Genomic DNA, 23,416 nt, shown 5'->3' on the forward strand with positions numbered 1-23,416 from the left:
TCATTATTTTAATTTATGTAGTAAGCTACATGTGAAGAGGCTTGACTAAAATTTAAGAACTATGTTAAAACATGTCATTCATGAAGCATCAATATGAAGCAATTGATGCTATTACTACACTAAGGTATGTTGTCATATTCTTATGGATCTATTAACATCAAAAGTAGGAGTTTGAAAGTAAGTAGGTTTACGCTTTTAAATCAGTTTATATTTTAAAACTAAGTCATAGAGTTGCTGTATTTTAAAACACACATCACCACTTTAATAGCTCTCTCGGTCACATTTTCTTCCCGTTGCAAAGCACGGGTATAGCAGCTTGTATTAAACTAAATGTACAACAATTTGACTTCCTATCATAGGAGTATGGAATTTAAGTAAAATGATTGGTCCGTAAAAAGATGTAATCCTGCATATGTAAATGCAAATACTGTTCTACGTAATATCAATATACCTTAATGTAAACAATTGAAATGCGTAAATTTGAAAAAAATACAAGTACAGTTTGTCAACTTATTTTTACCTACTACCAATCACATGCAAGTCGAGTTTGCTGTATACAACACACGGTGTCACTCCACACATGAGACCAGCTTGTGTCAATACCGACCTCTAGTAAGTCACTTTTTACGAGCCAAAGCCGGAGCCGGTCAAGTTTATCCCTCTGTCCCCTGGGTCCACTTTCCTCTTTTCCTGCCAACATTTTACAGCGGTCGAGGTTGAAATCGAGTTGTGTCCCAAGACGCGTGTTCCGACCCTCCCAAGTTAGCCGACACTTCCTTCACCTTTCCTCTACCTTTCCTTACCTTTCATTAGGTCGATTCGTAAACTATATTAGAAAAAGTCGTTTGTGTTTCTATCAGTGCTGAGAAATGTGGTGGTTTGTCGGGTAATATCTTGCTGCCAAATGTGGAATCTGAGAAGCGATTATCTTTATTGACTTATGTTTGGTTACATAAAGATAGGTTTGTGCTTGGTTAAGTAATCTATTTATCTATTTATGCAGTTAGTTGCACTGTGGGGTATGGTGAAAGCACAAGAACCCATTTCCTTTTCTGCCTTCAAAGTAGAGCTATCAGAATAATCCACGGCCTTCCCTACGAACATACTTGTAGTGCTGTATTTAAATCATACGCAATTCTAACTTTTCCCTGTATTTACATACTGGAAGTCCTCACTTTTCTAAAGTAAAATTATTCTCATTTTCACACCGAAACCATCCACTCATACCTGCTTAGCAATACTTTCAACCTGAGAATTCCAGCCCATTCAACCACATTCTTTGAAAGACATCTAAATTATCAAACTGTTCAATGCTCTCCCTCTTCAAATCAAGTTCACGTCAGATCCGGGATGCTTCAAAAGGCACTTGAGGTCATTTCTCGCGGGTAAAGGCTACTACAGTGTTCGCGCCTTCCTCACTGACGGACAGTCCTCATGAATTTAAATTTTAATTATATTTAAAAGTTATTTAATGGTTATTATTAGTAAATTTGACTTGGCTAATGTATTTGTAATGTTGACAGTTATTGAATCATACGGAGCTCATGTTAAGCTGTAAGTAGATCATATATTAAGCCTTGTCGGGGAGAAGATCTATCTGTATGTTGTGTCTTACACCAAAGCGTGAAAATAAATGAATCCTTGGATAAACTGATTTGATTGGAAATTAGCTATTAAATTACCTTATTTATTTCAGAGCAGTATGTTTTGTATACAAAACTATAATGTAGTTGTTCATTATGTTTTGATTTTAGTTTTAGCTTAGTTTTTTTAAGTAAAAAAAAATTAATTTTAACAACATGCATTGCAGCATAGGGTTGGTTAAAACTAGATTTGTGATAAATTCCTTATTAACCTGTTCAAGACTTAAATACAACTTGTTTAGAAGTAGCAGTAAAAATGATTACCTCTCATGATATTTTATTCAAATTGGAATTTACTCATTTGGCCGCTACATTAGCACTGTAAAAGAAAATAACCTCTCATCCTAACATTTGCATTATAGCCGATGTTGAGTGTTGCTAAGACATTGGAACAATGGCAATATAGCTCCACACTGAATATCAAGAGGGTAAAGTAGGGCTTTGTTGTTCTGTAATGGTGGCAATACTGAGCGTGACCTCTTACTGCTAAATGGCTCTTTCCCAGCCACAGAAATTCCTTTTATATGCATTGCCCACTTGTAGACAAGGCTCTAAGTTGTTTCCAATCTACATTCAGGCTACGTCCACAATCACAGTTTAAAGATTATTTTCATCTTAAGGTTGATAATGAAATAGTATTCTTTATCACTAGGGTGTAAAGTGACCCTTTTCAACGGAAAAAGGAGCACGTGCGATACACTATATTTTCGTTTTATTTCACCATTATTTAAGCAAACTAAGTTTTAACAAATACGTTAGTATAAATACGTAAGATAACCTTCATTAAAGCTGCGCTCTTCCAGTCTGGTGCGCGCAAATGCAAGGGGTTTAGTTCTAACCGTTCTAACTGATTGAAGCCGCTATTGTGAACCGATTTAAAAGACCTTTGAATCATATTTCTCGTTAAATATTATTGTAGTTTTGCCGATTTTGTAACAAGTGTTAAAATACGCGTTTTTTTATCATAAGTTAGTTCAATCTGCAGTTAAATAACACTTCAAGAATAACGATTTAATCATCCAGATTCGAAAGACTTGCAAGCGCTCTTCATGGCGCTGTTCAATGCAATGGTATAGGGACGTCGGCGTTCAGCAACTTCGTATTGAGAAATCCGAGCTGAGGTAGAGCGCACCCTAAATCAAGTAAGTTACTTTTTTGAATCAAATTTGTCGTACAATGTATTGTTTTAGGGTCTACGTCAGTGGCATTTTGTTTGAACGCAAAGGACAGCGGTTTAAAGCTCTAGAGCTAGGCTGGCAACGCATCCAAGCCTTTAGTGGCTGTCCACTGACGAGATTTGGATGAGAGAGTGTGGCTCCTCCGGCCTTCTGCGTTACCCCAGCGGATCACTAATAACTTGCTACAGTATTGTCATCTACACCTTTTATTTCTTATTATTTCACGTTATTCTTACGTGCATTTATATTTAATCTGTATATGTTTATTTTAGCTTTAGCTGTATTCCCAGTGCCATACACCCACCTTTTTTTTTGTCACAGAACTAACTGTAGTTGGGCATTTCATGTTTAAAATGTTTAACCTTAAACACAATGGATACCACATTTATTACCTTAACTTTCATTGATTGATTGCTTGGCTCTTTCATTGTATTAATAGTCAAAGGCTCTATCTAAAACTCAATTCATAGCCAACCTACAGCCAAACAACAGCAATCAAAAGGGTGTGCCCAATTTCCATACAAATTTTGCCTTTGTAAAATTATTTTGAGGAAAAACGTGATTGGCCAACAAGTTGATACTACTCATTGTACTATGATACAACATTGCATCAGAGGGTGATTGCACCGCTGACTGACTGTTTTGTATTACAAACATCATATTAAGCTTTATGTTTTGTATACCACAACGTCTTAAAGGTAGCCTTGGAATCCACCCTGTCACAGGTTACAAAGATAGTGCCAAGCTTCAAGCATCAAACAAAATTAAGTATTCCAACTAGTTCATCTTCAAGCTTCCCACAAACATGGTTGGGTGTTATTTGTCTTGATACTTTGGTCATTGGTGGTACGGTAACTGCAATGTATTATATGTAACACTGATAACATATTAGTTACAATTCTGTTCTCATTTTGAGATCAAACCCCTAACCAACAATTTTTATTTAAACTTATTTTATTATTATTATTAAGAGTCGGTCATTTACTGGATCACAACTTTGGGTATTTTAATGAATGACAGTTTTGGCCATTAACTAGATTTCAACTAGATAGTTTATATACAATTTTTTTCTATTTGAGTTAACCTAATTATTTACCAGCATGAAATTGCATATAGAATTTTTAAACTTTGCCCATGTTTTATGTGAATTGATTTATTACTGAAAATAATTACTTCTTTAACCCGCTGTAAATAATAAAATCTGTTCATATGCCATGTTAAAAGATATATTTAAGCAATTTTTTTTTTTTTTTGTGTTACAAAAGCATTTTTATGATGTACTAGCTGTGTGCCCGTTCTACGCACGGGGATCTTATAGTAGTCAGTTGAAACCTTCTTAAACCTTCAGTTGAATGTGACAAAAATCACACAATGTTTGGTTTTTGGACATGTGTAACTTTATTTCTTAAGTAGGTAGGCCATGTATTCCATGGAAAAGTACCGGTATCAAGGATCGTCATCGAAAAGGTTGTTATGAATAAATAGGTAGGCGTACGTACCCAAGAGATGGGCTATGGGCCTATTGGCTGTATGGTCCAGCGATTGCATCACACGGTGAGTAGAAACAGAAAGTGACACATTGGAAAAGCGAGTTTAGCATCATCCGTATACCTCTATTACAATCACCCACTGCAATTGTGATTTTTTTACTTTACACTTTACACAATCACCATTGAAGTGCCGTCAATGAGTGGAAACCTTGTTTGTAAGCTATTGGCGACGATCATTAAGTGTCCCAGCCCTATACAACACTGATTCAAGGTCTTCTTTCTGGTTATCAAAACTCAAGAACAATTTTATACACAAATAATCTCTGGTTCCTGACCTGGATGATGCCTAGTTATTTAATTTCATTCATATGGTTACACTATAATATTGCACTTGCGATTAATTAAATCTGTTATGTAAGAAAAATGTTTTTAATCTCACTTTGTTTGGGATTTGCTTTCAAAACGTGATCGGAAATGATTGCGGTATTTGTAAACAACATTTGTAAACATATCAGTGACAGCTAGAAAAAATCATCGTGATCCGAAAAGCTGTTTGTTATTTCATAGATGATTATGTGATAAAAATTGAACGTAAACTTGGCAAAAATCGCACAAAACTGCATTTTTGAACGTCCGTAATTTTATTTGCAAAGTAGTGAGGCCATGTTCTAATGGCTAAAGACACTCTCGCCAATACAGTGAATACATTAAAATGACTTGGATCTTGATAGGTACTCTCGTTTTCATGGAGAAGATTGTGTTAAATGCCATCTTGAGTGTTACAGACAGACAGACAGAATAGAGATAAGACTTGTTTCTGCTTCTTTAATGTATAAAACGTAAAAATAACCTAAAAATATATAATTCTGAGCAATGTACAGACAAAACTCTAATTTTATTTATATAGATTTTAAATCGTTTATATCTCAATAAGAATAACTCGGGGGCAGAGCCTTGACTAATCCCTCCAGACCCTTTGTTGGTCAATGTAAGCTATATTTATGTATCTGAAAAAGTTTAAAAAATCCTTTACTGCTTTTTATACAATAGAACTGACGACGACGGTTGATAATAATTATCAACGCCCTTAATTATCAAGGGCCTGTTTTTGTGAACACATTTTGCTAAGGAATCGGGATTCTTAACTTTTCAAAAGTCAACTAAGCAGACTCTGGAATTACTTTAGCTCAAACAAACAAGTAGATCAAGACTTTGATAATAATATAATTTATGATGTATGTTGATGTTACAAAGGTTTCATAAATCATTAAAAGAATACATAAAAAGAATCTGAGGTTTTATTGTAAAGAATTAACACTTTATAATACATATGAAGTTCATTTAAAGATTCAAAATTGAAAAAAATGCATAAGGAAACAATCATATTACGATTATTCAAAAAATGTCAGCAATTCATGCAATATGGTACATGTGGTATAATACATGATGGCCCGTTTTCAGTCTTACAAATGCACAATTTTATATAAAATTTATCTATTCTAAACTTGAGACGGAATCTTAAATCTATTCTATGAAGGACAGAAATTTAAAAAAACTTAGAACTATTTACATAACTCGGTACTTAAGTTCAATTCAATTGATTCTAGCTTTACTAATCTTCGCTTGTTTAAATTTATCTTTTGATTTTAAGTTTCTCAAGAGAAGCAACTCAGTTTTAATGATAATGGTGGGCAATTAATCACAATGTTCAAGAGTTTAAATAATAGATTTACAAAACATGTACAATTTTTTAAATAAACAAATTACATTAAAGTAAAAGAAATACATTACGTTGGGAAACAATGTTTAACTATTCATAATATACATTAAGTAATACAAAATAAAATATGATAAAAAGGCCTTCTACTAAAAATTAATTGTCATTGTGTTATGGTTCAATAAAGGATGTGAAATTTTATTGCTTCAAATTTCTCATACAGATTCTTACATTTGAATATCTGTTAAATTCAGATTAAATTATTTTGGAAAATAAAACAAATTTAATAAACAACATGATGAATTACTTAGAAATTAAATTATGTTGTAGTTAATCAGTGGATATTATCGATAGTGTGATAAGCAACAAAACAAACTGAAACAAGATTATGATAAAAACAAACTAGAGTTGTGTAATGATTATCAAATTAATAACAAATAAATTAAATGTATAACACAATCATCATTCTTAGAAACAATGACAAAGATAAATTTGTACAAGGAGTAGACTATGTAGGAGAAACCATCCAAATTATGCATTTGTTGTATTATGTCATAATTGTTCCTCAAAAATGTTTCAGTCATTAGTCACAACTGATATCTTTAAATCTCATGATTGGACAATTAATTATTCTGCCTTACAATAATAGCTTTTGAATTTGAGAAGCCAAGACAATTACAAATTAATACATTACAACAAGCAGATCAACTTCCACAATTAAGTTAGTAACTTAAATAAACATAATAATTAAAGGTGATGTGTTTTACTTGTTTGCCAATTAGTAGCCTTTAAAAGGATATATATAACAATACAATCTGAATAAATGTAATAAAAACCATTATTTTTTAATGGACTGGGACAGTGGCGTTGTCCTGTAATCCAGCTACTTGGAGGTCACAAATTGTGGATATTTATATGCATGATCTGTGGATGTGATACTCCCTGGGGTGGAATATTGTCCACACTAGTGAGTAGGCCTACTACGACTATCCGCAGTACTATCCTGTTAATTAGATCAATTTAGTAAATTACAAGGCAAAAATGTGGTTCAGATTGCACCATAAACTGTAGGTCCCTTGGTTGCCATTGGCTTCATGGGCTATTAATTAATAGTCCTGTCTAAGGAACATGTCGGCCTTAGTAAGTAACAAGACTACTGTACAAGATCATCCGCCACTCATCTCCATCCATACTTGGCTTACCTTCGTATGGTCGCCATTCAGTTAAAATATTAAGTATTAAAGTATTTAATTTTGTTCACAATTGATGTGGAAGTGTGTTTTAAGAATCAAGCTAAAACCAAAACACCACAATCTTATGATAAACAACAGTAGTTAAAAAGTCTTTATAATTTGAATAGATGCAACAACAACAAATACAAGAATAAAGCATACTAAATAACTCACATTTTTCACCTAAGCAATACGAAAACACAACTTGTAACACGCAATAAATATTTCAAAGTGGAAATTTAAATATTTAAATGCAACATGTAAACATTATAGGAATTTAATTCATGTTGTTTTAGTCAGTTTCTAATTTTAATATTACAAAATATACTTGACTGTGGGAAGGTATAAATATTTATTAAATATATTGTTCATCTCCAATAATTAAGACTACTTTTTGGTTTTTTAACCGTTTAACTTATTAATTAAAAACAAAAGTACTATACATGGTCTTTATTTATAGTAAAATATACAAAATTAATTAGACAAATGTTACCAGGAAATGCATCATAGCTTATACAAGATCCTACATATATAATTTTAACAAATAGCACATTTTGACACAACTTACAAACTCTTAGTATAAAATATGTATATTACAGGACTCATGTACATCGATTTTAAATTTATAAATCTTACAAAAATTTTAAAGCTCTACATAAGTTGAACTCTCTTACTATTTACAATATATAATATTATGTACTAAAAATATTCTACAGTGGAACAAAAGCTAAATAAAATATAAAGGTAGTACATTGATGATTTGTTGATAAAGATAGTAATTGAAAATCTTATTAGTGTTTCTTATTTTTTGCCAGTTTTCTAACACCTCTTGTAAAAATAATCACATTTATAAAACACAGTAAGGGTGTTTACCAATTTCTAAATAGGCCAGGCAAAAAACTGGATTTTAAAATCTATTTTATTTTTCTAAATAAGTGGCAAACCAAAAATTAATAAAATGCAAAATTTAAAGTTTTATGTAAAATTAACAAAATATTTAAAAAGGCTTGTAGCAAAATGATTGTTCCAAAACTAATTCAACATGATTTTAAGTTAAACACAAGAATTTACAGAACTTTGAAAAAAGTGAAACCACCTGTAAAAGGAGTCAGCCGGTTATAAGCTGTTATCTATTTAACCAAAATGATTTCCAAATTACTGTATCTTTATATAGGCTAAAGTATGTGAACAATGTCCAACATACAAATGATCATAGTACTAGTAAACAGTAAAATAGGATAATAATCCTAAAGAACTATTTGAACAAAAGTTCATAATCTTGGCTACATAATATGAAAAGGTAACACAAAAATATCATTTAAAACCCGTTATAGGCTATATATATTTAGGCTATATTTAAAATTTAACTTACACATTCTGTTTAAAATCTTATAAAAAAGTAAGTTAAAGTTACATAAGAAAGCAGCATCATGATATAGCACAGCTGTACTAGTATTAGTTGACAGTTGTGGATATTAATTTAAGTTTAACTTCGTCATTTTACAATATTTGTTTAAATTACCATTTACTTTAATCAAACACATTTTCATTTAGTTTTTCATTATTTTTATGTTCAACAAAATAAGTCTTTATAAGACTAAAACACATTTTGTTGTTTAAATGTAACCAACTGTTCATTAAAAATCCGGGGATGTGTAACTAGGCTTTGGGTTTTGTTTGAATTAAATTATTGAAATTTTCTAATGATAATTTGTTATTCCTCTATCACAAGGTATTTATAAAATGTTGGTGCCTAACCATCGCTCTCAAACAATAACTTGTTAAGAAATAATAACAAGTTACATATTTTATTACATATAAACTGTCTGTGACCGGCCACACTTGTAATAATTATAGTACAACACTTAATTGAGTATCTACAATAATTGTATAAATAACAATATGTATAAAATACTATTTAATCTATTTACAAAATGAATTTACTTTTCTTTTCATTATAGGTCTGAACAATGAATTACAACGTGAATTGTATCCAAATGTCCTATATGAAAGTAGTTAATAACGTAGTACGAAGCAAAAAAGACGGTACAAATTTAAGTTATACAGTACACAACATTGCTTAGCTTAATAATATCAAAACAGCATATCCCTTAAACAACAGTAGACAAACCCATTCTAAAAACAAATTATATTCCAAATGGGTAAGTTAAATCACAAATATAAAACGTTATAAAATTGTATAACTAAGATGATAACACCAAAACCAGATGCAATTAAGTACTACCGGCAAACAATCAGCAGCATTGAAAAAACAATAACCTGTATAATAGAACACCGTATCCGTATTTTTAAAGTATATCGATTATTTCTAGGTTTCTAGCAAGAAAAATATCACCCGAAGGAGGCACTTCAACTCTTATGGACCGTAAAGTAATAGTAAAATTGATGATTTTCAATGATGTTGTGTTTTTACTGAAGAAAACTGTTTGGCTTCAACATTATGTTGCACACTACATGCCATTGGTGTTCTAAATCATAATAATAAGCACTTACATTGAGCACGGTGAAACTAAGTGTGGAGTAACTAAGCGCGGTTTGAGCACTCGTAGGAATGACTTATTGCTTACCCTAGACCTACATGAAGGCGATGGAGAGAATAATCACGTATAGTCGAGTATTGCTTCTGTGGAGGTAAGACTAGCGTTGACCAGGGCAAGGCACTCTCCTGCATCTGCAAACATATTTCAAATCCTGTATATCATTGTACGATGTTGAGCAATTACTCTAACTGACCTTCACCATTCATGGCAATGTACAGTAGTCTGATTATCCGAGCCGCCGGGTTAACCGAGGCAAATACAGTACTGTATATAGCCTTTTTTTCATTTTTGTTCCAGGTCCACAGTATTGATAGCCGGGCAAATGCAGTTCTGCCTGTAATAAATCGATTGTTGGTACAAGTTGATAGAGAGAGAAATATATTTTTATTTAATCATAAATCACTTGTTACTGTAATAATAAACCATATTCTCCAGTTTCAAAATAATTTTTGTCTAATTTTAACCTATAATTTTTACCGCCATCTTATCCCAGTTTTTTTATCATCCGAGGTAGTCTGGGTACCGTCTAACTCGGAATTCTACTGTACTACCTTACTTAACCTATTGATGACACTTTTTTGTGATTCATTTATCAAAAAAAGTTTTAAGGTTATTTCCTTTTTATCTCTTTTCGATTGGGCACAGTAATGTTCTTAGACCCAATAGGCAAGGGATCTTTTATATATATATATATATTTATGGTCTTGTGAGTCTACAAGTGTAAATATATGTTCCAAGTGTTATTTATTAGACGTATTTTTATTTAACTTTTGTTAATTTAATATCACATACAGTTCTGGTCAAAAATGTGTTTAATTGTCCATATCTAACCAAAACAAATGAAAAAAATCCATGTTCTCCTCCTTAATACGAGGGTAAAAACAAAACTGGTGTTGTGTACAATCCCTCTATTAAACTCGTTAAATGCCGTCAACCTGGTTCACATGTGTGTTTTAATACAGGTTTCATACAAGATGGCAAAAAATTTATCAAATTTGTTCTTCACTAGTGGACCCGAGCACACGGAATCGTGCGCTACGCTAGCAGAACAATAAATAATTGAAATGGCAATCTCAAAACATTTACATGCAGTGCATGGATCCACCATTAATTCACCATTTTCAGCCTATCAGAGTGCTATTACAAAATATCCCCATTTTTATCTTAGCATGGCGTAATTTCACCATTTCCGCTATTTTATGCGCACTGAAGTATATACACACACTCAAATATATTATCATGCAGAAAGTGCTTGTCTGCGACACATAATATTACAATGTTTTTCATGAGCCTAAGTGCACGCTTACGTGAAACTATATTTTACAATGCAATACGTGCGCTATAGTACTGGACCACTATTATAGCGCACTTATTGCATAGTGGACTGCTTATAATACAGTATACATAGGTTTACGATGCATCATAATAAATGTAACACAAAATTTAGTTTTAAATTGAAAACATTTAACTGTAAATGGTTATACTACATTTTTAAATACTATATTCCGAGTGAACACTCGATCATCACCTCTCAACCGGCCTTGTTTTTCTGTGTCACGGACCATGAATTTCAGCCCTTCAAACGATCGTGCACGGCTGCAGGCTACATACAGCTGTCCATGGCCAAAGACAGGCTCTTCAAGTATTATTCCAACTTTGCCAATGCTCTGTCCTTGTGATTTGTTGACTGTCATAGCAAACGCAGGTATGATTGGGAACTGCGTGCGTTGCATGGCAAAGGGGAGGGCTGCATCAGAAGGACGTAAATGGATTCTTGGTATGAGAAATCGATTTCCCGAAGACGTTCCGGTTAGAACTTCCACGTCGATAGTGAGTGGATATAAATGCTTCACTCTCAATCGGGTACCATTAATCAGTGCTTTAGCAGTGTCTAAATTTCTTATGAGCATGACGACCGCGTTGACTTTAAGTTTTAATTTATGAGGAGGTAATCCGCTCAATTCAATGCTATTGAGGAATTCGGTTGGGAAATTCAGTGTCTCCGAAACGTCATCAGTTACAATCTTGTCAAAACTGTAATAAGTCGTGAACTCTCTGGGCATCCTTGACATTATCTTTTCGTTTACAGAATGGCAGAATTCGTTTTTCGTAGAGAGGATTGCTCGGTCTGTTATAGTGTTGCTTGTTATAATGCTGTCAAAGTCATTGTATACTTCGTCAATAATATCTCCTGAGCAGATAACGTTCTGAGGAAGTTCAATTATATCATCGCCGAGATCAGAATGAATTGGATATGTCCCATCGCCAATTTGTTTGAGGAAGCTTATAAAGTCAAGCTCAGATGGCAGCGCAATCATGTTTTGCGTAAGCGTGAGCTGTTTGATTCGTGGCCACTCTTCTAAAGATTTCACACATAGCTCAGTTGTAGCTGTTTGCCCAGCGTGGGGTACAACAGGGAGCGTCTGCCTAAAGTCCCCGCATAGGAGAACGGCTTTGCCTCCGAACATTTTTTCGCGATTTTCGGGAACTGATAGGTCACGTAACAAACGGTCGATTGCTTTCAACGCGTAAATCGGACACATTGAGATTTCATCGATTATAATCAATGCTGAACTCCTGATTCTATTGGCAACAGCACTATTAGCTTTGATAGATGATACCGATGACTCAGTGACAGGAATAGGCAATTTGAACTGATTGTGTAATGTTCTGCCTCCCACCAGCAAGCTTGCCGCTATGCCACTGAATGCGCACGGTAGACAGTCAAGACATTTTGAACGTAAATAAAACAGCAATGTCTTTTGCACATACGTCTTTCCACAGCCAGCGTGCGCAGTGAGACAGAGCACCTTTTCGCCTTGTCCTTTTTCAATAGCACCAATAACTTCTGTAATGATTGCTTTTTGTTCGTCATTGGCCATGTTGAACATATGATTGAAGCACTCGCCTTGTTCCATTACGTCGTAACTATCTATGTTTGTTGACTGACAGTTCGGAATTGGAAGCCCTAACTCAGCACAACTTGTGTTGTGAGTGATCAATATATCCTCAATTTCAAGAAGACCCAAATTATACGCTGCTTCAGAGCACATATCACAAAGTAAGTCTTCACACAGATGGTCTTTGAACTGTTCCCATAGTGCGTTGCAATTTGCGGGTATATTAATACCACAAATAACTCCAAAAAGTTGACGCAACTGTCTGGGAGACTGCGATGTTGTCGCTTCGGCAATAGTGTCTTGCCACTGGTCGTCATTACACACAATACCTCTTGCGTTAGCGGCGGCCAAGAATGTTTCGTGAAGTATGCCATCAACTGTAAGAATATCTTCAAAACCCTTCGCACCTTTGACATGTAGTAGCAGGAGACGTAAATTAAAAAGTTCAACATTCTTTGGCGACACATTATAAAGGCGCGTTACGACCTTTTGTCCACCACGCTGCCGTTTACGCCATTCTTTCTTGGTAGAGTCCCATGTGTAATTTTGCGGAATTTCAATGTAGAGTAAATTGTTAGCATCAGAATCTTGTTGGTTAAGTCTGAAAAATGCCTCTAGTTTTGTTTGCTTTGGATTTGCTGCTGCGGCAGCTTCGTTGCCGTTTTGAAAGTATACAGTTTGTTGTTGCGGTAAGTGACAATCAAGACGTTCAATTTTGTGAGATTGGTGATGCATCTCGTATTCGAAAATGCGCCAAGTGGCCTCTGTAGATCCCACATAACGACAACTGACGAAAGAGTCAATTTCATCATATACGATCTGCGCTTGGTCGTCACGACTGAACTGTACGTTGGCGCAATCGTAACCCTTGTATATATATTTATACACATATTTGATTGACCTTACAGAGCTGCAAACTTCAGTGTTGATATGGCAGTTGAACTTTTGCAGGAGAAAAGGGTTATAAGGTACAACAAAGCGGTTGTCAACACTCTGACCACGAACATCAACAGTAACGCCTGTATCACGTCTTCTATATGTTGCGTACCCATTGTGGTTCTCTTGCGTTGACTCGGAAAATTCTTTTGGGAACTTCTTGCTGCACTGGCCATCTCTCATACAAACTGAATTCGGGTTTAGAGAGCCGCATGGACCGTGTATCATATGGCTTTTAACTTTGTCATGAAGAGAGGGATGTAGCTCAATATCAGGTATTTCTGCAGACACATACTTGTCGATAACATCCACCTCGCGGATACGATCTTCTTCGTCTAAAGTGATGAGGATATGGGCGTGCGGGAGTCCACGCTTTTGGAACTCAATTGTATAAATCAGAGCAGCCACTTTGCCAAAAATTTGATCTTTCGTAATGTTGTCAATAAGTTCATTCAGTTTACAATGAAAGACGCGGACGACTAAGTCTGGACGGTAATGTACCGACTCGCCAATTGTTAAGTTGTCAATGATTTCAGGCCACTTCGGGTTGCATGTCATGGTGACGAATAACGATGGCTTCCCAAATTTTTGCACTATTGCCATTGCATCTAAGTAGTTTTGATTCATATTACGTTGTGAGCCGATGAAAGATGACGGCAAAATGACTTGGCGGCCGATTTGAACATTTTCTTCTCCTGCCCTTCTATTGACAAAGTCGGTTATGTTGAGGTAGAGATCAGCTCGTAATTGTGACTGTTGCTTCCGAATGAACTCTAGTCGTGTGCCTTCTATCCTGACATACATATCCACCAACCATTGCAGATAAAGCTTTTGTGAACGGTGCAAAATGCTGAATGGTTCGCGAATTGCAAGACGGTATGATGCATATTGTAACATGGTTAGCTTTTGACGAACAGCTGTTTGATGGGCGGCATCGTAAGTCAAGTCAATGTGCCATCCAGAATCGCCATGGGGGAACAACAATGGATAAGCCAGTGGGTCAAGGGATGGCTCCAAAACGGAAACTCTTCGAACGCCATGAGACTTGTGCCATATGATAAGGTTGCGCTCGCCAGGTGGTGCACCATCTACAGCTTTAAATATAGCTGCCACATCAGTTTGAACGGCATCGTTGAATCTTCTATGATCGTCGTTTCGGTCTCTCTTCATGAACATACAGATGTCAGTTTCTACGCCATCATTTTCGTCCCGACTTAATTCTGCCATAGTTTTGAATGACTGAACGAAAGGGTTTACATTTTCAAGATACGATGTCAACTCTCTCATCAAGGCTTCATCACACTTTTGGTTGGCAGGCATTCGCATTCGTTGCTGAATGGCAGTGTCAACATCGTAAATGTAAATTTGTGCATACTTAGCAGTTTGCCCAGGTGATGGTGCAAGAGTGCCGACGCGGTGATAGAACGTATCGTGGATTTTGAAGTTGTAGACACCGTTTGTTAAGGATTCGTCTAGTTTAGCTTCAGAGCTGATCATGGCAAGAGCAGCGTTATAAGAGCGAATGTGTTTGAGGTAATTTTGTGATTTCTTGCGAATAGAAGCATTCGGATGATGAATGTTTTCGATTAGCTCTTGAATGAATTGTGACGGTATAAATGGTGGCAAAGATACTTTACCCTTGTGGCAAACACAGGGAAAAATTAGAAGCATTCCTGCCGGTCTTCTCCTTCTCAAAATGCCTCGCTGTACAGGCATCACAGGTCATTGACAGAGGTCCAATTGAGAAAGAAAAGTCATTTTGGGGCAGCGTTAGGGCGCATTTGTAACCTAATAGTTGAGGTTGTCCAGGTTCATGTGTTGACTGTGATGAGTTAAGTCTGTTACGCGCCACTGTTCTGTAGCTGCGGTCGTCATCACGATTACGCCTCCTGTCTATGTTTCGTTGTCGTCGCGTCGGAGGCATTTAAAAGAAAAAACAACAAATAAACAAATTATAGCTCCACAAAACAACGATAAATGGACAAATTTAGGTAATTATCATGTTAACACGATCCGTTACAAAACAACATCCGTAAAAAGACACAACATCCGTCATAGCGACACAAAACAACGAAAAATACACACATTTAAGATACAACCATACCAACACGATCCGTCTTGGGGGTTATGTTTTGAGCCGTGACTATTTCCACCGGGCGAATGTCACGACTCATGATCAATGGTTCAAGTGTTTTTTTTTATAGTAGGCTAGTTCAGTGTTTCTCACTCCACGACCCCGAACAAGGCTGTGGGTTTTGTTCTTATTACTCCCACCGCCGACGATTCAGAGGCTCCGAGACTTTCGTTAGCGCTGCATCGGCATAAATTTTGCATCGTCTTCCATCTTAATTTTGTAGTATGTTTGCGTTGTATTTTTGCCTTTTCCTTACTTGTGTGAAGATATTCTCTACTATGCAGTAAATTAAGAGCGCCCAGCGCGCTTGATGGGGCCCGTGAGGAGGAACATGTAGCAGCCGCATCAGCATTGACGGAGTGGATTCTACTACTCTTGGCCACCCCTGGATCATGGCCCCCCTCTTCCGTCATGCTCGTTTCCCCCTCCGGTGCTGCTTGCCCAGAACCATTGAACTGAATACGCCCTACCGCAAGTTACCCCCACTGTTGTTATGTTTTGATTTTATTTATAAAAAAGGCAACCCAAGAGACTATTTAAAAATTATTATTTGTTATAGGCCTATACATAGTTTATTAATTGTTATTCTTTTTAAATTTTAAATTCTTTAGCCTAGGCTACTTGTTGATTTTTTAGATTTTATAATTTTTTACATATCCAATTAAATTTCTTTTTGGGGCCCCTAAATGTTAAATTGTTACCAGTTATTTAAAGGAAGAGATTTTTATATATTCATTGTTGCTATTTTACAAATTTTATTTTACTAAGGTTAAAACTGATTAAATTTACTTTGACTGAATTTAGCCTATTTTGAATTTTTTAAATTAATGTTCCTTTGTAAGTCAGTAGGCCAAATTGGTAACAAAAATTTATTTAAACTTTAATTGAGAGTATTTACTTCATGTATTGTTGTTAATGTTGTTGTTGTTTATTTTTTTAATGGTTAATTACAGCTCGTTTCTCTCAAATGGCGTGTTGTTCTTGAACCTCCATCCATGGTTCTCATTTTGTTAAGTAATGTTTTGTGAGCCGCTTCTCGGGCCTGCGCATGGATCACGCTTCCATTTCGTTAGTCTGGGGGCAGGCTCGAGGGCATGGTTCATCTGGTAGCAGAGCGTGGTTAGTGGGTTGCGTCCTGGGTGCCTTGTCGTGAAACTTGGTTTCACGACTCGGATACTTAGAGATGCGATCACTGTCCGCGTTCTGTTTTTGTTTTGTTTTGAAGAGCCGTGGATGGATTGGTTTCTTGGAAATGTTCTGGCCTGGCAGTTTTGGAAAAGGTCGTGTTGTTGTTGTGGTGGGGCGTAAACGCATTTTATTAGGAGCTCGCCCTTTGGCCGAGGCACCGGGTGGAATCGGTGGTAATGACTTGCATCCTTCGGGAGCAAGAGTGTCAAAAGCATGGTCATGTGTAAAAAAAAAAAAAAAAAAAAAAAGGGTTTGTGTGTACACCCCATCACACAAGTGTTAGGTGTTGTCTAGTGTATGTATCGGTGTATGTTTGTGTGTGTGTACGTTCGTGGGTCATTTGTTGTTGTTTTTTCTTGCGGTACTTGCGGTATGAATGGGCAGGTTCTTCTTTTGGGCCCCATCAGGTGCGTAGGCATCAACGTCCAGAAGCCTTAGGAATTAAATTTCTGTGTTTGTTTTGTGAAAAAATTTTGTTGTCTATTTTGAGTCAAGTGCTGGTTGAGACTCGGTATGGCGTCAATTGTGCCGGAATATTTGAGGAAGCCGGAGCTGGTGTACGAGGTGCGGTCCCGGGGGGAGACTCCTGGAACTGATGTACGCACTTTGCGTACACAGTTCAGACAAATTGCTAGCATGCCTCAAGCTTGGGTTGAGTCGCTCAGTTTGGATGAGGAACTGGAGGCATGTAAAGAGAGGATGGAAGAGCTAAGTGGGGAAATTGATAGTTGGAGTAGTTTGCCTATGGGCTCAGCTAAGGGTTCGGCTATCACACAGCTGACGCACTGGCGTAAGCGTCTGCTCTTGGTTTCAGGGCAACCTGAAATCCAAGATGAGGACAAGAGCTGGGTGGAAGCCAGAATTCTTGAGCTGGAAGGAATTTTGGAGAGTATTAAGGCAGGAAAGTCTGTCAAAGAGAAAGTCGAAATTTTTGAAGACAACCGTTCTTTGGAAATTTCAAACGAAGTGCCAAAGTCTGTTGTTGAAGTTGTGGCTCCAGTGGGTACCCCCCAGGCTCCGCCTACGCCAAGTACACTGCTCCAGTTGCCTGCAAATGTTCAAATGTCAAATGCAAATGTTCAAATGTCAAATGCAAATGTCACACCGTCCCCCTCTCACACGTCCACCTTGGCTGCGGCTACGCTGAATGTCCAGTCCCCATCTCCCTTTCCTTCTCAAGTTCATAGTTCCCCTTCCATCTCTAACTCCTTTGGCAAACTTCCCCATCCCCTTGCCTCTGTCCTGAGTGGTTTCCGGCCGGTGGACGGGTTAGATGTGAATGGTCTTTGTTTTTTTCTGGAGAGTGTTTTGCGCATGCGTGAATACCCTGGCATGTCAGACGCAACTTTGATGGAACTCATTGCTCCATACTGTCTGAAACCGTTGGGGGACAGATTGCTTGATTGTTTGCGCAGAGGCGTCACCTTTGATGTTTTTCATAAAGAAGTTTTGGAGCTTTTCATGCCCCGTCGGGTCATGGAGAAGCTGAAAGTTGAGAGAGTTTTTCGTCCTCAGCAGCCAGCCGAGTCTCTCAGCCAGTACGTGGGGGACATTCGCACGGTGGAAAGGGTCTTGCGTTTGGGGATCAGTGAGCTTGAGCTCATTGACATTGTGCTTCAGGGGTTGAAGCCTGAGGAACGCTCCCGTCTGGTTTTTGCACCACGGCCTTCATCTTTTGCGGATCTGGACAGACTTTCCATCCTTTCGAGATCTGTCCAGGACGCTGATTTTCAGAGAGACCAAGCGGCGGGGCATCTTCCCCTAGCTGGTCATCATGCTGTCGTAGCACCCGTGGGGTTGGGTCCTGAACCGCCGCAGTGGCAGAGGCAACCTGTCGTTTGTTTTGGTTGTGGGCAACCAGGTCACATTCGGCGGCATTGCCGTCAAGGTGGAAATTTTGGACGTGGTCCAAAAAACTAGTTTGCTCACAGGAGGAAAAATTGCCCAATCCTTCCTGTGAGGTTGTTGGTGATAATGTAAAGGGCAATAATTTGAATGTTTTTTCAAGTAAGTCAAAGTCTAAGTTAAAGTCAGTTAATGTTTCTGTTGCCTCCCCTTCTGGGAGTGTTGTGCCTGTGACCGAGCCTCTGCTGCGGGGGATTGCGGGCCTTGCTACCATGGGCGTGAAAGCGGCGCGCTCAACTTGCCCACGTCTCAACATCTTCATAGGTTCCACGGTGCAGAAGGCCCTAGTGGATTCTGGGTCAGCCCGTTGCCTCATTTCCTTGTCCCTTTTTGAAAAACTTGAATCGTCTGGGCTTATCAAGCAAGTTGAGCGAAAAACCCCTATCTGCTGGACTGCGTCAAATTCACCCCTTCCCATCATCTATGAAGCCCGTTTCAAGTTCAAAATTGAACATTTTTCTTGGGTTTGGAGTTTTTGGGTGGCTAAGGACCTTTGTTTCCCTGTCATTTTGGGAGCGGATTTTATCAAGCACACTGGCCTAATTTTGGATTTAGGCAGAGGTCAGTGTTTTTTCCGATTTGCAAGGCGGGTATTAATATCTTTTGCTGATGAAATTGGTGGTGGTGCTGCGGTAGTCGAGCCTGAGATACCCAGCAAGCCAACAATTGATCCGTTAGGGCATCTGACTACTTGCGAGGCTGAAGCCATCAGAACCTTGTGTTCTCGTTTCCCAGATGTGCTGACGCCAAAGCTTGGAGTCACTAACCTGTTAGAGTACGAGATTCGTCTAACAGATACCCGTCCCGTTCGCTCTCACCCATACAAATTAGCTCCACCCAAAATGGAAACTCTCAGAAAAATCATTGACGAACTTCTGGAAAATGGTGTCATTGAACCTTCCCGTTCGAGCTACGCTAGTCCAGCCTTTCTCGTCCCAAAACCCAATGGCAAGTCCCGAATGGTTTTGGACTATCGCAAATTGAATGCGCAAATTGAAATCGACTCTGTGCCTCTCCCCGATTTGCATTCTGCGTTTGATTGGTTCGGTAAGGCCAAGTATTTTTCTGTTTTTGATCTGAATCAGGCCTATCATCAGATTCCTTTGAAACCTGAGTCTCGACCTCTCACTGCTTTCTGCGTTCCGTGGAATTTGTATCAGTTCACAAGAGTTCCGATGGGTCTTGCTGTGGGGGCCCAGACTCTCACCAGACTCCTTGATTCCATCTTTCATGATGTCAAGTTCAAGTTTGTGTTCAATTACCTCGACGATCTCTTGGTGTACAGTGAGAGCTTCGAAGATCACCTGATTCATCTTGAAGAAGTCATGAGTAGATTGAATAGGGCTGGCCTTACCGTGAATCCTGACAAGGTTAGTTTTGCAAAGCCGGAAATTTCGTTCCTTGGTCATCTTATCTCTCATAGAGGCGTCTGCATCGACCCCGCTAGAACCCAGGCTATCAGGGAGTTTCCTCCTCCCAGAGATGTCAAGGGTATTGCTAGGTTCATCGGCATGGTAGGTTTTTACCGACGCTTCATACCCAATGTTGCTGAATTGGCGGCTCCTCTCAATGAGCTTCGGAAGAAGGGCGCCAAGTTTGTCTGGGGTGAAGCGCAGCAGACGTCTTTTGACCTTCTCAAGGAGGCTATCATGCAGCCCCCTGTTTTGGCGATGCCGGATTTCAATCAAAACTTTGTCTTGCAAACAGATGCTTCCTCCGTCGCTATTGCGGCTGTGTTGTCACAAGAGGTGGATGGTGTTAGGCAGCCAATTGCGTACGCCTCACGCACTTTGAGTCCCTGCGAAAAGAAAAGCTCTTCTGTGTATGAACTCGAGTGTTTGGCTGTCGTGTTTGGAGTCAATAAATTCAGACGCTTTTTGGAGCACAAGGAGTTTTTATTGGAAACCGACAACCAGGCACTCTCGTGGCTTCTTGCACATCCACGCCAGCTTGGGAAAATTGGTCGTTGGGTTGTCCAAATATCGTCCCTTAAGTTCCAAGTGCAACACGTTCGAGGCACACAGAACGTGATTGCGGACACACTATCTAGGATGTACCATTCACCCGACGATCCTCCTTCTGACCAAGAGCAACCGGGTTGTGCCGTGCTCTTGGAGTTTCCACTCGCCTTTTCTGATTTCATTCCCCATCAGCTGAAGGATCCTGAGCTGGCAAAGATCATTGGTGAGCTTCAAAATGGGGGAGCCCACCCCCCATATTTTCTGTCCCAGGGTGCCCTTTGCTGTCGCGCTCGGCAGCGAGGTAAACCTAAAGTTGTGCTGCCTAGTCTTCTAATCCCTATGGTCTTTGAGTATTTTCATTCTTCTCCTGTGGGTGGGCATCTAGGTATCCACAAGACCATTGCGAAGGTTAGGGAAATGTTCATCTGGAAGGGTATGGATCGGGATCTTGCTGCTAGGGTGCGTTCTTGTCAAACGTGCTCACTGAGCAAGCCCGCTCAAAACTCTAAGTTTGGTTTGTTGTCATCTGAGGTGGCGGAAAGACCTTTGGAGAAGGTTTTCATTGACTATGTAGGGCCTCTCCCGCGTAGCAAGTCAGGAAATAAGTTCCTACTTGTTTGTGTGGATGCCTTCTCCAAGTTTTGTTGGCTTTTCCCCTTAAGGAATGCCACTGCACAGCTCACCGTGCAGGTACTTCGAACTCACCTCTTCCAACATTTTGGAATACCCGCCACCATTGTTTCCGACAACGGAACACAGTTTGTTTCCCATCTGTTCAAAAGAATGTGCTTTGGGCACGGAATCCGCCATGTGACTACTTCCCCTTACTATCCACAGCCTTCTCATGCTGAAAGGTTCAATCGCAATCTTCGTTCCGCTCTCATAGCTTTCCATGCTGACAAGCAGACCACCTGGGATCAGGAACTCCCTTGGCTTCAGTTTGCTTTCAATACTGCTCACCATGAGAGTCACAAGGCGGTCCCTTTCGAGCTGTTTCTAGGCTATCCGCCTAACAACCCGTTAGCGAATGTGTGGGGAATTGGCGACCTTCTGCCACCTCCTGGTGCGGCTGATGTCAAGGCAACTTGGCAAGCGGCCAGGAGAAACTTGATCAGAGCTAGGGAATTGGTCCGGAGGAAGCACAATCGTGGTAGAGTAGACAACCCTTTCCAGGTGGGGGATTTGGTGTTTTGTAAAGCTCATCCAGCCAGTTCGGCTGTGGACAAGAGAGCTGCAAAGTTGTGTCATCGGTGGTCAGGTCCCCACCGCATCCTGAGGTTTTTGACGCCTGTCACGGCGGAGCTTGGAGATCCGCGGACTGGAAAAGTGTTCCGGAGGGCGCACATTTCTCATCTCAAGCCCTTCCGCGGAACTCTTCCGTAGGCAATTTTCTTTCCTCTTGTGTCTGGGTGGGAAGTGCACTGGGCCAGAGAACCTGATCACTTCTCCTGTCCCCTGTGTTCTGCGAAGGAATTTCCCTCACAAAATTTTCCAGCTCTGGCCAGAGCAAACCCTGGGGGTGAGTTTTCCCCTCAGTTTGGAAGTCCCTTGGCGTTCCCCACCACAGACACTTGAGTTGTCTTTCAGGTCAATCTCTTTTCAGGAAGTGGGGGAGAGGCTTGTTTGTTTGTCCCTTTTGGAGAGGAGTGTCCTCTTTTGGGGAGGGAGGTTGAGCCGTGACTATTTCCACCGGGCGAATGTCACGACTCATGATCAATGGTTCAAGTGTTTTTTTTTATAGTAGGCTAGTTCAGTGTTTCTCACTCCACGACCCCGAACAAGGCTGTGGGTTTTGTTCTTATTACTCCCACCGCCGACGATTCAGAGGCTCCGAGACTTTCGTTAGCGCTGCATCGGCATAAATTTTGCATCGTCTTCCATCTTAATTTTGTAGTATGTTTGCGTTGTATTTTTGCCTTTTCCTTACTTGTGTGAAGATATTCTCTACTATGCAGTAAATTAAGAGCGCCCAGCGCGCTTGATGGGGCCCGTGAGGAGGAACATGTAGCAGCCGCATCAGCATTGACGGAGTGGATTCTACTACTCTTGGCCACCCCTGGATCATGGCCCCCCTCTTCCGTCATGCTCGTTTCCCCCTCCGGTGCTGCTTGCCCAGAACCATTGAACTGAATACGCCCTACCGCAAGTTACCCCCACTGTTGTTATGTTTTGATTTTATTTATAAAAAAGGCAACCCAAGAGACTATTTAAAAATTATTATTTGTTATAGGCCTATACATAGTTTATTAATTGTTATTCTTTTTAAATTTTAAATTCTTTAGCCTAGGCTACTTGTTGATTTTTTAGATTTTATAATTTTTTACATATCCAATTAAATTTCTTTTTGGGGCCCCTAAATGTTAAATTGTTACCAGTTATTTAAAGGAAGAGATTTTTATATATTCATTGTTGCTATTTTACAAATTTTATTTTACTAAGGTTAAAACTGATTAAATTTACTTTGACTGAATTTAGCCTATTTTGAATTTTTTTAATTAATGTTCCTTTGTAAGTCAGTAGGCCAAATTGGTAACAAAAATTTATTTAAACTTTAATTGAGAGTATTTACTT

The 23,416-nt window shown here is 38.7% G+C and overlaps 2 protein-coding genes across 2 annotated transcripts in view; both read right to left on the reverse strand.

Moving 5' to 3' along the window:
* Positions 1-6,360: 6,360 nt before the first annotated feature.
* The window catches only part of LOC128988716 (phosphatidylinositol 4-kinase beta-like), a 33,803-nt gene continuing 16,747 nt past the window's right edge, over positions 6,361-23,416 (reverse strand). The window contains exon 16 of the mRNA XM_054410289.1: positions 6,361-9,952. The gene's annotated coding sequence lies outside the window, so the exon portion shown is untranslated. The remainder of the gene's footprint in view (positions 9,953-23,416) is intronic.
* Positions 11,300-15,373, reverse strand: LOC128989278 (uncharacterized). The gene has a single exon (XM_054411157.1). It carries the CDS (start codon positions 15,371-15,373, stop codon positions 11,300-11,302), a length of 4,074 nt encoding a protein of 1,357 aa, XP_054267132.1.

Source organism: Macrosteles quadrilineatus, unplaced genomic scaffold (genome assembly GCF_028750875.1).
Source record: "Macrosteles quadrilineatus isolate MER2022 unplaced genomic scaffold, UCM_ALF_1.0 Scaffold_3__2_contigs__length_128488019, whole genome shotgun sequence".
Taxonomy (NCBI): Eukaryota; Metazoa; Arthropoda; class Insecta; order Hemiptera; family Cicadellidae; genus Macrosteles; species Macrosteles quadrilineatus.

What these genes read in the sequence shown, in the direction of transcription:
- LOC128989278 (XM_054411157.1), bottom strand. Translation starts at nt 15,373, where the DNA reads ATGCCTGTACAGCGAGGCATTTTGAGAAGGAGAAGACCGGCAGGAATG.